Here is a 17,731-nt window from a genome sequence, read left to right on the forward strand (position 1 = left end):
AAAATTCAAGCAATATAACTATATTTACCAGAAAGGAAGAAACAATAAAATGTGTGTGCCAAATTCACCACCTTGATATAACCACTTCCTTCCAGTCTTTATTTATTTTTACGCAAAAGAAACTTTCCTCTCCAAATTTTTCATTTAAATAAAATATATTTGGGGCACCTGGGTGGCTCAGTTGGTTAAGCAACTGCCTTCAGCTCAAGTCATGATCCCAGGGTCTTAGGATCAAGCCCTGTGTCAGACTCCTTACTCAGCAGAGAGCCTGCTTCTCCCTCTCCCTCTGCCTGCTACTCCACCTGCTTGTGCTCTCTCTCTGTCAAATAAGTAAATAAAACTTAAAAAATAAAATAAAACATATTTTTTATATTTAGCTCTAATGAGGTTAATTCAGTACAATGTGCATATGTGTGTGTGACAGCAGCTACTTCTAGGAACCATGTGAACTCTGAAATAAAGTACTGTTCTTACTCTATTACCCTCCTCTTTTGAATGCTTCTCAACTCAACACTTTCACTCTCTGCCTATCACTTAGTAACACAATGACCAAGTTACCCCCAGAATGCCCAAAGCCCTTTAATCCTGCCAGATCTTAGAAAAATTTGGAATTAGACTTGATTCAAATGCCAATCTAAATGCTTAAAAACAGTACACCCTTGGTTTCATTAGAAAACCCTTTGTATGCCAGTGATCTTATCTGTAAAACAGAATATAAGCTATAAAACATGAGAAGGACCACTACATAACATTTAATTGTACAGGCTTTTGGAGGAAGCCTGTACAGGGTGAGTTCAAATCCTTTTTCTACCATTTTATAGCTACATGACATTAAGCCAGATATGTTCCATCTCTGTGCCACAGAGGGATGGTAACAGTGAAAGGTGGACAACTATTATGAAGATTGACTGAGATAACATAAATAAGGCATTTGGAAGAATATCTGGTTCACAGAACACTCAATATATGATAGATGTTATTATTCCACATATCTATTTTATACTTTTATGCATAATTGTGTCAGGGGTCCCTAAGACCACCCTCTGGTTTGATAATTTGTTGGAAGGACAGAACCTAAAAAGCTCTTGTACTCATGGTTACAGTTTATTACAGTGAAAGGGCACAGATTAAAATCACCATTGACTTCTCCCAGAGGAGTTACATTATTCTAGCAATGACATGTGACAATCTATAAGAAGTACAACCAAGAAAGGGAACTTTCCCATGTCTTGACATCAAGAGTTTTTATTGGGAAGGCCAGTCACGTAGGCATGGACTTTCTTTCTTTCTTTCTTTTTTTAAGATTTTATTTATTTATTGGACAGAGAGAGACACAGCGAGAGAGTGGGAGTGGGAGAGGGAGAAGCAGGCTTCCCGCCGAGGAGGGAGCCTGATGTGGAGCTCGATCCCAGGACCCTGGGATCATGACCTGAGAAGAAGGCAGATGCTTAACGACTAAGCCACCCAGGCGTCCCCATAAAACACATTTCTAGCAAAAACTACCTATAGGCTGTCCAAGGCCCCAGGCTGATATCCAAGATCTATGAAGAACTCCTCAAACTCAACACACGCAAAACAGATAATCACATCAAAAAATGGGCAGAAGACATGAACAGACACTTCTCCAAAGAAGACATACAAATGGCTAATAGACACAGGAAAAAATGTTCATCATCATTAGCCGTCAGGGAGATTCAAATCAAAACCTTATTGAGATACCACCTTACACCAGTAAGAATGGCCAAAATTAACAAGACAGTAAACAACATGTGTTGGAGAGGATGTGGAGAAAGGGAAATCCTCTTAAATTGTTGGTGGAAATACAAGTTGGTGCAGCCACTTTGGAAATCAGTATGGAGATTCCTTAAGAAATTAAAAATAGAGCTTCCCAATGACCCTGTAATTGCACTACTGGGTATTTACCCCAAAGATACTTAAGTAGTGAAAAGAAGGGCCACCTGTACCCCAATGTTCATAGCAGCAATGGCCAAAGTCACCAAACTGTGAAAGAACCAAGATGGTGAAAGAACTGTCCCTTCAACGGACAAATGGATAAGGAAGATGTGGTCCATATGTACAATGGAGTATTATGCCTCCATCAGAAAGGATGAATATCCAACTTTTAGATCAACATGGATGGGACTGGAGGAGATTATGCTGAGTGAAATAAGTCAAGCAGAGAGAGTCAATTATCATATGGTTTCACTTACTTGTGGAGCATAAGGAATAACACGGAGGACATGGGGAGATGGAGAGAAGGGAGTTGGGGGAAATCAGAGGGGGAGATGAACCATGAGAGACTGTGGACTCTGAGAAACAATCTGAGGGTTTTGGAAGGGGGGAGTGGGAGGTTGGGTGAGCCTGCTGGTGGCTATTAAGGAGGGCACGGATTGCATGGAGCAATGGGTGTGGTGCATAAACAATGAATACTGGCACACTGAAAAGAAGTAAAATAAAATAAAATAAAATGGAAAAAAAAAAAACCACAAAACAAAACAATATATAGGTTGGTCCAAGGCCCCAAAAACATCTGATCTGTGGGAGACAGGGTATTCTAAGGGCTTACAGGTGACCTCCCAGGTGCCAGGGGAGGGGGAGTACTTTCTTTGAAATACGCAGGGTTGGAATACCTCAAGCCTACTAAATTAATCCTTCATCACGCACTAATTTATTTAACAACTACCATGTGCAAGGAGCTGCAATAAATATTTAATATATAGTAGCTGGTTTAATAAACACTTTTATGAGAAAGGAATTAATATTTCTATTTACAAATATGGAAACTGAGGTTCAGTAAGGTTACATCAGTTCACAGTCACATAATTAGTGTGGAATCCAAGCCTAGCTTTCTTAGACTGCAAAGCCTTTGCTACTTCCACTAAAGCCATGTTGCCTCGTAAGATATAAAAGTGAAATATACTGTATAATACTTTACACATATAGAGACATAATAAATATACTTATCAATTGAATCCAATTTTTCTACTTTTGGTAGTGAAAAACTAAAGAATCATTTTGAATTTGTAGAGGGAAAAAACTAAAGCTATGGGCAAACGTGTATTTATTGTAGACCAGTTTTCCCTTAAAATACTGAGTTTTGATTAAAGGACTATTTCACCATAACCAAGCGCAATACATTCAGCAATAAATTTTTCCTAGGAGTAAAAAGAAACGCTTCTTTAAAATTCAAGTTTTCTTTACCCTTCAAGAAACTTTTTAATCCCCACAAACATTTGCTGAAATAGAGAAATGACTTACCCATCTATTAAGAATAACATAATTTTTTATTGCAGAAACGTATCACCAGTTTCCCCGGGGGAGGCAACAATGCTTTCTCACTTTAATATGTGTGTGGTTTTTTTTCCTCATCTAATCAGCTAATACTTTTCAAAAGATCTTTTTAATGCCTAAATGAAAGGATTCCACATCAAAGACCTGACCTCCTTATTAAAGTATCTAAAGGAAACCCTAGGAATGTAAAATCCATTCAGAGGCAAATCACAGGTAGCTTATTGTACAATGCATTAAGAAAAGAAAAGGAAAAAAAAGAAAAAGAGCTTCATATGAGCTTCATGGAATTTGGTGAAATTACACCACAAAAATACAAATTGATCTTAAGTATAAAGAAACAAATTCATAGCCAAAAACATATTACAAAAGTGCTCTATAATTGGCCAGGAGGGGAGTCTTTATGAAAAACTTCAGAATTTGTCACATTTTCAATCAAAATTTCCAATTACAGCTTAATGTTGGGAAGGCCAAAAAGAGAACAACTTCCTATTTTTCAATAGTATTAAAATCAGAAATTTTTAAAGCTAACTTTCAACATAGGGAAAGGTAGGATTTTACTACAGACAAGAGTGGAATAAAGTAATGAAATTAAAGTAATAATTGACGCGATGGTATAGACACAGACACCTTTTTAGAAAACAAATTAAAAATTTTAACATACCATGAATGTGGTTCTGAAGTTATTTAAGTCATTAAAAAAGTCTTCCACGGACATCTTCTTCACATCGATGGCATAGTATCCCATCAGACTCTGGTATAACTTCTCCATCTTTTCATGTAACTTTAAAAGCTTCTTGTATTGTTCTTTTGCAGTGATAACAAAGCTGTATGTTATAGTTAAGGGATTCAGAAATTTACAAAGTAACGTTTAAGGACAAATCTGTGAGTCCAGTGTTTGAACTGTTAGGCACTATTACACATCTCCGAAATGCCAGAAGTACTTCTAACAGGTCACTGTTCTAATAACTCAATCCATCCTGTGCAGCAATGAAATCCTAACTTCAATCTCATACCTTTGTCAAAATTATCAGAAAATTTAAGTATTTAATATTTTTCTTTTACAACTGAGTTCCAGAAAATTCTACTTCCAACTTATGTATCTATGTTATTCAGATCATGCAGTATGATTTAAAGTAGAGCTCGGTAGCTGAAATGGAGTAATTTCAACAATACTGAAATCAACCACATGGGCACTGAACACAGAGGTTAAACAGAACAACTGGGGTCAATTTCAGACTCCTGTGCCTGGTGCTAAGTGGCTATGGGCAAGTGCCTCAATCTCCCTGTGCTACCATTTCCTCATCTATAAAATGGGAATGAGAACGCTACTCATTTTACAGGGCTGTTCCAAGGAGTAATGAGTTAATAATGCAAAGTTCTTTGAGAGATGAATAGCACTTTGTAGTAAATGTAAACACTTAGCTTTTTTTTATTGCCCACTTACTCATTTTAAGCTTTAAGTTTCTAAAATCAATCCAAAAATAAATTAAGAGTTACACTAAGAACTTCAAATGTATGTAACTTCATGTTTTAACTTTCCTTTGGAAAATTGGTACATACCTTATTCTATGCATTACATGATTTAAAATTATGATCTGGCACATATACCTGCACATACAGAAATGTTCTTCTCTCACTTATTTATGACAACACAGCTCAAAGCACACTGATTTTCAGAAGGCTAACAGTGAATGTAATGATAGCACTAGAAAACATTTTTTAAACAAACCATAGCATTTCCTTTGTGGTGTGACAGTTCACTAATGCAGTTAGATATACCATACCTCATTCTGAAAAGATGACTCTGTTAAGAGTATCATTCATATTCCTCTATGGCTCCTTGGGACATTTAAAGATATGGAACATATAGAATTAAGCTTATGAAAGCCATTTTGTTGTCTTTAATGTAAAAAATATATAGTATTTTTTTTTTTACAAGTCAGTAGTAAAAACAACTAGATTAAGACCAAGAAAACAAAACTGAACATGGAATGTTTATAACCTAAAGGAAAGATTTTCCACAATTTTAAAAGATAGGACTCTTCTGATCAGAGTATTCCCCAGTGGAAGATAAAATAAGGAAACTGATCCGAGCTCTTCACTTTGAGTAAGAGACAGCACTGCTTCCGGATGGGTAGTGATATCCAAGGTGCACAGAAAATTTCTGACACTTAGAACCCAGCTCCCCAAAAGGAAAGGCATCCCAGGCAATGACAGCTCACTTATACCCATGTCCAGGGTCAGACCACAGATTACCTACTACTCTTCTAATGCTGGTTCATTCTTTCTTCTTCTTTCCCCCACCATACTCTGCTCTTCTTACTTTTATATATAGTATTTTAGGAAAAAATGAATAAATGGTATTTTTTAACAACCTTAAGAAAATCTTTAGATCTTCCTGTTGCTCAGTTTATATTCATCTGAATAGCAAAATGCCTCCTTATATTTTCTGGAATCTAGATCAGAATAGTAGCAGCAGTTGACGAATTTATGTGCAGTATAAGTTTTTAATGCTTGGATGAGTAACAAAAGATTTTGTATAATTACTCAAATCACAAAATCGTAAGAAATTGTAACAATACAGTCACACGTGATGGATTCCAATCACTTTGTCGTAGGAAATATCCATATTCATGAAATATTACAAAGTGAATTTATGTAAATTAAAAAACATTTGAAACACATTCAGGAACTAACATTAAATGGACCATATGGTGATTCATTTGTAACATGAAATAATCATTCCGTCATTTATATAGTAAGGTCAGAAATCAGCATTAGTTTATTTATTCAATCTATAACTCTCACCTAAAATTATTTATGTCCCAGACACAGGCTATATCCATATGGATTATTTATATATTCTCAACTCTTGTCTAAAAGAGAAACTGTTTTCTGCCTTTGCTTGTCCAAACCTATCATTCAAAGCTTCCTTCAATTCTTCCTCTTTTGCAAAGCCTTTTACTCTCATCTCTACGGCTGTAAGTTCGTTCCATTGAACACACAGCATTTGTAATCCATTGTATTCTGCTAGAACAGAGTTGAGTTGTTCCTGTTAGTCCAACTCCCTACTAGGGCTTGGGTCCTACCACATTTCTAGAGGACAGTCACCTCTGACAATCAGTCCCGTCTGTAGATGCTGTGTTCCATCTTCTTGACTGCATTAAGTCTACTCATCTGTCAAAACATTGGTGCCAATTATTCATTTTCCGCTAGTGTGCCATCACTCTTAAACTTTGGTGGCAAGGGTAACAGGCCTCCTCAGAAGTGTGATGAAAGCTATGGAACTTCCATTCAAAAATTTTCATATCTACACATTATTCACACACATACAATTTGGATGTAATGCTAAGGCCTAACAGAGTCCCTGAAAATAGATGTGTTGGACAACACGCTAAGTATACTACTTTAGGGGGTATTGCTAATTGCATGGTCCTAAAGCTACTCCTCTTCTTCCCCCTCATTGCATGGTAAGGCTTTGCATTTTAATAATAGGCACTTCACAAATATCAGTCATTTTATCCTAATACCGGGGAATATGCCCATTCTCAAGAATCAGTTTGGGGACATCTGGGTGGCTCAGTTGTTGGGTGTCTGCCTTCAGCTCAGGTCATGGTCCCAGGGTCCTGGGATCGAGCCCTGCATCGGGCTCCCTGCTTCTCCCTCTCTGTCTGCTGCTACCAACCACCTCCCCAACCCAACTGCTTGTGTGATTTCTCAAATAAATAAATATTTTTTTTTTAAAAAAGAATCAATTTGGTCAACAGGTTAAAGTCAAGCTGTTAAGTATTACCCAATAACACTTCTTAAGATTTTCAGATAGTAATCACAAGTCAATAAAACATTAGAACATTAGAAATATGCTTGAGTTTTTTTTTTTTTTTTTTTTTTTTTTAGAGAGAGTGAGAGAGAAAGTGTGGGGGGGGTGAGAGAAGGAGAAAGTTTTTTAAAAAAAAATATTCATTTATTTGAGGGGGGATACAGGCACAGAGGGAGAGGGTCAGAGAAACTGAAGCAGACTCCCCACTGAGTGGACAGCCCGACACAGGACTCCATCTCATGACCCTGAGATCAGACCTGAGCTGAAAGCAAGAGTAAGGTGCTTAACCAACTATGCCAAGGTGCCCCAAGAAAGACAATCTTCCACAGGCTCCACACCCAGCACAGAGCACGACATAGGAGTCAATCTCACAAGAGATCAGATCGTGACCTGAGCCAAAATCGAGTCAGTTCCTTAACTGAATGAGCTACCAGGAGCCTGCCAGAATGTTCTTAATAAAAATATTGCAATTCTATATAAACTAAAAAGATATGATGGGAAAGAAAACCAAGAGCCAAAATCATGGGAATGACATGGTCTTGTTTTAACAGCTAGAGAGCTTTCTAAGTTAATTTTCTTATCATTGTTATCTATAAAACAATTTGCTCCCAAAGGAATGAAGTGGAGCTTTGAATAACAGGAATTACCCACAAGAATGGTAAAATTGTGACTGAACAGAAACAATTTGGGAAAATGTCAAATTAATTTTCAGTTTAAAAGGATTGTCTGATAGGTCAGAATAAACGGTTACATTAATGAGGCGCTCCACATCATTGCTATGGGCTATTCTCTCACTGAGTGACGGAGAAACCACCCAGCACAAATACATTCCACATTCAGTCTCCTGTCCTGCCCTGATTATCGTGCTTTCCCCTACAAGGATAGCTATCACTTCCATGGACACATCTTACAAGGACCAGCTTTAGTCGGTCCTCTACGGCTAATACCTTCCATAGATCTTAAGTAGTCAGGATCCAGCCAGCCGGGCAGCCAGCCAGCCATTCAGTAAGTATTCACTAAGCTCCACTGCATCTCACTCTTCTGGGCAATAGAGAAAACACTAGTTAATGAGGTAAGCAGAATCCCTGCTTTCATGACACATACCTTCTGGAGAGTGGGGACAGAGGATAAAGAAGGAAATGCATGAATTGTCAGAGAGTGATAAATAAATGTAATGATGAAAATAAAAGTGTGTGATATTATACAGAGAGAGAGAGGCTCTCTTTACGTCGGGCTGTGGGGGAACTCCTGGCTAAGGGGACATGGCCTGGAACAAATGGAGTGTTACAACAAAAGAGCCGCGAGCACCAAGTGCTGTAGTTGTAGCTGTACTTCCCTGAGGCTTCAGGGAAGGAAAAGATCATTGCCGATTTGGATGAGGAGCAGGATATTTTAATACAAGCTTTAGAAGTTTGTTAAGAATGTGAATGTAAGGGTGCCTGGGTGGCTCGGTTGTTAAGCGGCTGCCTTTGACTCAGGTCATGATCCCAGGGTCCTGGGATTGAGCTCCACATCGGGTTTTCCCTGCTCAGCAGAAAGCCTGCTTCTCCCATTCCGGCTCCCCCTGCTTATGTTCCCTCTCTCTGTGTGTCTCTCTCTGTCAAATAAATACATAAAATCTTAAAAAAAAAAAAAAAGAATTTCAATGGAAGACGAGGAAGGAAAGACAAGGAAGTTAAGAAGGAAGGGAGGGAGGGAGAGAGGGGCAATTCAAGAGAAAAATCTTCTATTATAAATCACCCAATTACCCAAACTCCCACTCTTGCAAATGGACATGTATTATACAAGTTTATATTTCACAGATCCCATTCCTCTATTTTACTTTCTAACTGCTGTTCAATCACATAGAAAGGTACTGAATTCCTTTACCTAAAAGATGTTGTGTTTTACACAGTGTGGAATACAGCTATAAGATCTAAGTCTTTCAAGGAATTTATTGGAATAGTTTTAGCATCTGTGTAATAATTTCAAAAGTGCCTAACACATTGCTATATACAAGAACAAGAAAAAAAAGTATGAAAATAAAGTAAGATTGCAGTGAAGAAATTTAAAGACTATAACATGAGAAAAAGCCAAGTGATTATAAGTGTGACAAATACAAAAATATATAAATGTCTGGCAAAATGACTTTTTCTAAGAGACTCAGGAGATGGGGTAGGAAGAGAAGAAAAGGTAAATTCCGGGCAAGGAGAAATTCAAGGGCAATGCTTTAGGATCTATTTGTTATTTTCCTTAAAATAAGAAGTATTCTAGAATCTAAAGTTCAAAAGAAACGAACAGGCACCACATGACACCAATCCTGGTATTTTTCCTAATTTTCTCACATAGAAGAGCTAAGTGTGGATACTTCACATGTAATAGTTGGCATGTAACTATGTTGGTAGCCCTGCCTTAAATTCATGTCCCAAATTTTTCAAGCAAATATTTACAGTGGAAACGGTCAACTCCAATCGTATTTCTGACCCAGGCTTAGCAATTGGAAAGTAACATAAGTGTTACTAAAAAGTCAATGTGAATATATGAAATAACTGTACATGCATTTTAAAAGGATGTACTAAATTCACATTTTTATACTCAGTAGTTATATAAATAAAAAAGCAGTCACTAGAAGAATAAAATTACAATATACTGTAAGTGAATGCTAATAGCAAAATTTCATATAACAGATTCTATCATTATAATTTAAAACAATTCAATTAATGGATTATTTAAGTTACTAAGTCATGATTGTTTAAATATTTACTTGTAAAAATGCATCCCTAACAAGTTAAATAATACATAAATTCTCTCAGAATTGATGAACCAAATAATTAGACACGTGTTTCAACTAATAAGCACTAAAACTTAAGACAAAGTTTGAGCATTAAGAACCCAAACTTTACTTAAATACATTTTTATTCATTGTGCATTTTAGTTTCCGAATTCTTTCATTTTCTGAGATCTGATAAGAGGCTCACGATTTGCCATTTTAATAAGATCTATATAAATCCATTTAATATTCAAAATGTGACTTGTTGTCAGTCCTAATTAAAGTAAACAAAGCTTTGCAATGAATGAATTTAATTACTTCGAAACTAGTATGTCTAACCAAGATGAAAAGCAAACGAGTGCAATCTAATCTCAGCAAAGAATATTTATGATTATAAGACTTTGTCAATAGCAAAGTGCACCAACTGTTCATATATCTGACTTCCAAGAGATACATGAATGCTAATCAGTTCATTAGAGGCTTCTAGGTTGTGATATTTAGCGACAGGATGTAGTAGCTTTCTTGTCCATGGAGTATAATTGTACTCAGAATGAAAAATTGTTTCCAACAAAGCATCATCCTTCCTGTTTCTGATTTCCTGCTGGTTGCTTTTTATGAGCTGCATACCTTTCAAGAAGCCAACATCATTCAGTTTCTTGTGTCATATGAATACAAGTATGGATAGGTCCTGGGATCGTCTGCTGAGCGGGATTCTACCACCTTCACTCCAAGCTCAGGAATTTATCTTAGGTTATAGGTTCCAGAAACCGAAGCCTCCCAATTAGTACGCTCACAGTGTATTACCAGAAACTGCATGCAAGTAAACCCTTTTCTAAAATGTGTTCTCTCTATAGGGAACAATGAAAGTACTTCAATTAACAGTGTTTAATGATTAAAATAAACTGTCACATATAAATATTTTAACATGATAGAATGATGGGGGGAGCTAAGAATGATGAAGCCAATGTAACTCTGCAATAACAAATCTAGTTTTAAAAAGCATACACTGCCAAATGAGAAGGTGCTGCGAAAGTATTTTTTTGATGGGTAAATACAGATTTCACCTTTAGTTTAAAAAAACAAAAAACAAACAAACAAAAAACCCCTTCTCAATTGTAGTGATAACAGTGCCCTATCTAATAAAACAAGAAACTGGATGGGTAGGAGAGATATGAAAGGAAACAAACACATTAGCCTGAATTGATTGTTGCTGGAGTACATTTTTATGATATTTCCCAAGAGAGACAGCAAAGAAAGCTAAAAATTGAACTAATTCACAATTAAGCTGAAAGCATACACAATAAAATCTATGACAAACCAAATAATAATTTTGTGATTTTCTAAATCTCAGGGGAGCAGATATGGGAAGAGGAAAAGTAGTTATCTGATTTCAAGTATCTAAGTTTAAAATATTAGGAATGTCTATTTATAAGAGCTCATTGGAAGTGGGTTATCCTTTCATATAAAATTCTGAGGTCCATATGGGATTTTAATAATGCATAGTAGTAATATTTTATTATAACACAAAAGATATCAGTTTCTAATCTCACAGAATGGTTTGCAAAGCAACTCAACATTCATTTCAGGAAATTAAAAAAAAAGTTTATTACTTCAATTACTCATTAGAGATTAAGCCACAAAGTTAGTGAAACCAAAGATAATCGAATTCAAAAGAAACCTTAAATTAAGGACACAAGTCTCATTTACACACACACACACACACACACATTTTATTTTCGGTTTGGAGAAGACCTATACAAGTAGTGATCACGACAAATTCCATTTTCATTTTGGAACTAGGCAGTATTTCTAAAGGAAATATTAAAGTTTCTGGAACATGAGATAATGTTTTATAATAACCCATGAAATTAAGCTGACTAGTTATACCAGTTCACAAAGACTTTGTTTCCTTCCTAAAACATTTCAGAATTATCTAAATCACATCATGAGTTAGATTCAAACTTCCTAAAACTCAGTTTTCAAGTCCTTTCAATTTACAATGAATATCAGAAAGAGAGAGGGCAAATGAAAGGGAAAAGATGAGAGAAAATATCCAAATTGGTTAAAAAAAAGAATTGAAAGCACATTTCTGTATTATTCATGATAGGCAAACACACTGATAAATTTTCCCACAAGAAGGTGAAAGTTAAACTGCTATTTGGCACTATAGAATAACCACTGGTTATGCAAATATACCTACAACATTAAATAAATTGTAACTCTAGTAGACTACTGACTTAAGTTATTTAGATATCAGAAGGATATGGACATCTTTGTCACAAACTTATCATGCAAGTCCTCAGGAGGGGGAAAGGTTTCCAAATCTTTCTCAAGCTGTTGAAGCTGCCTTCCCATCTGCTTCAAATTCTTTTCCAGCGTTTCTACAGAGACTAAAAGAGAGTATATTAAATGCTGTGAAAGGACAAAATTATAATATACAAAAGGTAAAACACTTGAACAACAAAACATTTGTGAAAAACCTTACAATAATAAAATACATTTCTACTAAAGATAAATTTCACTAATTTTTTTTAAACCTTTATGTTTTCAAATGCAAAAATGAAGGAAATTTCCTACTTAAAAAAACATAAGATGAAATTTAGGAAATGAACAAACCACATTTAATAGAGTTTTACTTAAAATTAGAGCCCTTGACCTCCATAAACACTACAAAATAATCCATTCAGAAAAAGAGGAGCAAATATGAACTCTTAAACTTTAAGCCCATTTCAACATAATTTTAACATTTTTCAAAATCAGGATCTCTTGACAGGGAACAATGAGTATGTGGAAAAGACAGGGTAAAGAGTGTTCTATTGTCCAAGCTAATCTCTAATAGGAATGAAAAGGTAGCAGAAACTACTTTAGCAACATGTAGAACAAATGTCACATTTTCTTTACTGGTACCTGAGCACAATGTGTGTTTATTATCTAAGAACAATTTTCCTTCCTTGACGGGGAGCTACTCTCACAGTGCACATGAACAAATGGTACAGGGGGCGCTAAGGCCCTATCACAATGTACTGGTCACCAAGCAGGACAGTGAGTAATCACTGCCTAAAATCTATGCATAGTTTTAGATGACATCAAGGAAAAAAAATTAATGATATATAAATGATATATTTATATCATTATATAGTGATATGAAATGATATATAAAGATACAGTGACCCAAACCAAGGTTGGGTGCTCAGATGAATTTTGGTTAAAACTTTTTTTCTTTTGCTTCCCATTACTGTGAACTATATGAAATAATGATGAAAAATGCATATAGTAATTCTAAGTATGCTACCATGTTTAGGCTTCCAATTAATCCTGAGAAATTGACATGAGTCAGGTTTCACCTGTAAGAACAGGAATATCTTTGAAAGCAACCTAAATGCCCAACAAAATGGGACTGAGTTAAAAAATACACATTTACAACCTTGGTTCAATAAAATGGAATAGAAGGGAAGCATGATAAAGAAAGTTGCATTAAGGGGGTTGGAGAAGAATAAATGAAACAAGATGGGATTGGGAGGGAGACAAACCATAAGTGACTCTTAATCTCACAAAACAAACTGAGGGTTGATGGGGGGAGGGGGTTGGGAGAGGGGGGTGGGGTTATGGATATTGGGGAGGGTATGTGCTATGGTGAGTGCTGTGAAGTGTGTAAACCTGGCGATTCGCAGACCTGTACCCCTGGGGATAAAAATATATGTTTATAAGCTGTAAAAAAAAAAAGAAAAAGAAAAAAGAAAGGATGAATACCCAAGTTTTGTAGCAACATGGACGGGACTGGAAGAGATTATGCTGAGTGAAATAAGTCAAGCAGAGAGAGTCAATTATCATATGGTTTCACTTATTTGTGGAGCATAACAAATAGCATGGAGGACAAAGGGAGATGGAGAGGAGAAGGGAGTTGAGGGAAATTGGAAGGGGAGGTGAACCATGAGAGACTATGGACTCTGAAAAACGATCTGAGAATTTTGAAGGGGTGGGGGGTGGGAGGTTGGGGGCACCAGGTGGTGGGTATTGTAGAGGGCACGGATTGCATGGAGCACTGGGTGTGGTGCAAAAATAATGAATACTGTTATGCTGAAAAAATAAAAAATTAATTAAAAAAAAAAAAGAAAGTTGCATGAGAACATGGAGTTTTGTTTTTTAAACTAGCCGTATACAAAATCACATTTGTTATTCTAATATATTAATTAGCTATTCTAACATATGAATTAGCTTGTTAATAAAATCTTTACTTATTTTGTTGTAAAATCAATTAGCAGGCTAATTTGAAGAAACAATGTTGTTGTTGTTTTTAATTCATTTGAAATAGAGAGAGAGAGGGTATGCATGAGGAGGGGACAGGGGTAAGGGCAGAGAAGCAGACTCTCCGCTGAGCAGGGAGCCCCATCTTAGGACTCTGAGACCATGACCTGAGAGGAAAACAAGAGTCACCAACCGAGCCACCCGGCGCCAATGTTCAATGAGGCCAATGAATGAACTCTTCTGAAAGCCACATACAGTAGCTGTTTGTGCCGGGAGTAAGGATACTTCAACCTTTGCCTCCCACTCTAGTGAAGCCATTTTGAAGTTACAGTAGGTGCATATTTTCTCATTAGTTTTGTGCTACTCATGTTTCCCCTTTCTGTTAGCCTTACATTTAAGAGAAAAACACAAATAAAAGAGTACATAAAATATTTCTATCACGTCAGCATTTAGTGCATTAATTAATTCAATCTATTTAACTCAAGTAACCAAATCTTGCCATACATTGCTCATGATGGTAACACACAGTTCCTATGCTATGCTCTTTCAATTTTATGTCTGTTTGTCAATTATTCACAAGCAAGACCTCTATTTAATTAGGCCTGGGGTGTTTCATTTACTCTTTTCATTTCCAATTTTTTTTTTTTTTGCTTCTTTCAAAGTTCTGTATCTGCACTATAAGAAGAGATTCCCTTTGCTCTCCTAGTCTATTTGATCTCTTATCTAGTATTTCATTAGCATTTCCTCTATCATTTCTCAAGAAATCTTACAGGTGGTTTAGTCAGTTTTATATTTCAACTGTGAAACTCCTCATTAGATAAATACAAGTTCAGGGGTGCCTGGGTGGCTCAGTGGGTTAAGCCTCTGCCTTCGGCTCAGGTCATGATCTTAGGGTCCTGGGATCAAGCCCTGCATCAGCCTCTTTGCTCAGCAGGGAGCCTGCTTCCCCTCTCTTTCTGCCTGCTGCTCTGCCTACGTGTGCTCTCTGTCAAATAAAACCTTTAAAAAAAAAAATACAAGTTCAAAAACACATAAAATCATTTTGAGTAAATATGTGCTCACAACAATTTATAAGCTGTACAGCCACTTTATGATATAAATCAGGTTCAAAACAAGCTTATTAGTAGTAAAACAGTAGTAGTGACAGTTGTAATGGTATTAGTAGGGATAACTCTGGAAAACAGTATGCAATTTCCTCAAAAAGTTGAAAAGAAGGGCACCTGCGTGGCTCAGTGGATTAAAGTCTCTGCCTTTGGCTCAGGTCATGATCTCATGGTCCTGGTATCAAGCCCCGCATCGGGCTCTCTGCTCAGCAGGGAGCCTGCTTCCTCCCCTCTCTCTCTGCCTGCCTCTCTGCCTACTTGTGATCTCTGTCAAATAAATTAAAAAAAAAAAATGCTTCTTGCAGCTACTCTACAGATAGGAACCCCACTAAGCCATTATTTATGCTTCATCAGCTGTCTCTGGTTACATTATTTGTACATTATGGTTAAGAGGATTTAAGTGTAAGTAACCAACTTTCACTGGTTTTTAAGTAAGGACCAAAGCACACTTGTAAGAGAGAAGGATGTGAGCAAACTGTAGGCAAATCATGTCTGGGCCATCCAAGAGGGAAAACCAAAGAATATATAAGAACTTCTACGGTGTCTTTCTTTTTCAGCAATTCTATTTCCACAGATAATTCCTTTATACATCTTCAAACATAATTTTAACTGTACTGTTTGTAACTGTCAAGTTCTTTGAGCGCAATGATTATATATCTATTTTTTGTACTAGAAATCCCAACTACAGCACAGTTTTAAATTGTACACCCTCAAAGAAGTGTTAATTTACTGGTGTCCTTGTATGTGACCTGTGTATGAATTTTATCTTTCAACACTGTCACATTCCTTGACCAAGAAATTAATCTTTTTTATTCTTTTCCATTACTTGTAAGTAACAAAACACAGCCGTCATCAAACAGAGTTGACTAGATTATTTTAAGGGCACTTTCCACGTTTGCATTTTACTCAGTTAATATTCAGTCAATGGGATGTCTCTCAGTCACCTCAGATGTCACGTGTATCAGCCCCCAGGCAACCACCCATCTGCAATTTCCACATCCTGGTGGACAGCAGAACCACGAATTGTGTTTCTGCCTTCTCCACACTGCACTTAGGAGCTTCCAGACAAACACTAATTTAAACATGGCTTCCAGTCAGCCAGTAAACTGCTTTCACGACAACATCTGAGCTCCACCCACAAGCTGCCTTGACTATTTCATGCTCTGCTGCTACATTTTTTTTTTTAAAGATTTTATTTATTTATTTGACAGACAGAGATCACAAGTAGGCAGAGAGGCAGGCAGAGAGAGAGGAGGAAGCAGGCTCCCTGCTGAGCAGAGAGCCTGATGCGGGGCTCGATCCCAGGACCCTGGGATCATGACCTGAGCCGAAGGCAGAGGCCTTAACCCACTGAGCCACCCAGGCACCCCATCTGCTGCTACATTTTACTCTCGAGCGACACCCTGCTTTTTAGTTTCCCTCCCCCCAACCCCTCTTCATCCACTCTGTCCGTACTGACACTGGAAAAAATGTCTATTTGACTTGTCCACTGCACCTCTCGATCATTCCTACTCAGACGTAATAACAAGGGTCAAAAACTCTAGCTAGGCCCCCTATTGAGGTGCCCTTCCCACCCATCATACCTGGTAATTATCTCTATCTTTGCAATTACTACACTCCATTACTTTTATCTTTGTGTGTGCCTTCCTCTCCCCAACGACCACAAATTCCTTGAGGGAAGATACCATATTTTATTTATTTTTGTATCTTCAGTTACATAACATACTGCAGACACTCAAATATTTGCTGAAGGAATGGATTTTGGCTTTAGCTTTCACCTCTTGAGGTTAATAGAGTAAATATCTAAAACCTTAAAACTCAGCACACAGATTTATCGTCAGTGCCTTGTCATTATGCTAATTATGCATTAGAGGTATTAAGTATAAAAGTTAAAAGTCACAACCATAAGTGTTTAAGTTTAAAGTAAAGTGTGGACTTTCTGTAATGTTATGGCCTCCGCCATTTGCTAAGATTTCAAGAAAGGAGAGTAGAAATTACATAGACCTATGTAATTTTTACAACTAAATAACAATCTTCTGTGAATATCTCCTGGAGATGCTGGTTATTATTTTATAACAAGCATCCTAAGAAGTGTCACATTCATTCTTACCTATCATGAAAACATTCCAGGAAAGGTGATCTCTTTAAAGAAGGCTTACACAACTTATTACCATTAAACAATTCAAACATTCAACCTCAATGAACCATCTTGTATTCACAAACACAGTTGTTTTGCGAGGGCAACAAACTAGGCATTAAAGCATTTCAGGCTCCCAGCCAAATAAAGGTATTTTATGAAACTCTAAGAATATTTTATAAATGCAAGTTTAAAAAAAAAACAATAAATTGGATAGACAAGATGGACAAAAACCTCAGCAACATTTTAAAAACCTCCACATGAAGTGGGTCTCTAACAAAAATCTAAGTTCTAGAATAGCATTGTGAAACCCATGATTATTTTGAGAAAATATACAACTGAAACCAGAGGACAGAAAAGCACAAACTCAAAATAAATCGCAACAG

The 17,731-nt window shown here is 36.7% G+C and overlaps 1 protein-coding gene across 6 annotated transcripts in view; it reads right to left on the reverse strand.

The window, feature by feature from the left end:
• Nucleotides 1-17,731, reverse strand: part of DIAPH3 (diaphanous related formin 3) — a 510,449-nt gene that overhangs the window by 185,815 nt on the left and 306,903 nt on the right. For all 6 annotated transcript variants that reach the window (XM_047720091.1, XM_047720089.1, XM_047720090.1 and 3 more), the window contains 2 exons: nt 12,126-12,250; nt 3,953-4,117 (listed from right to left, as the gene is read on the reverse strand). In XM_047720091.1, coding sequence (XP_047576047.1) covers nt 3,953-4,117; nt 12,126-12,250 — 290 coding nt within the window. The remainder of the gene's footprint in view (nt 1-3,952; nt 4,118-12,125; nt 12,251-17,731) is intronic.

This window comes from Lutra lutra, chromosome 3 (assembly GCF_902655055.1).
Source record: "Lutra lutra chromosome 3, mLutLut1.2, whole genome shotgun sequence".
NCBI lineage: Eukaryota > Metazoa > Chordata > Mammalia > Carnivora > Mustelidae > Lutra > Lutra lutra.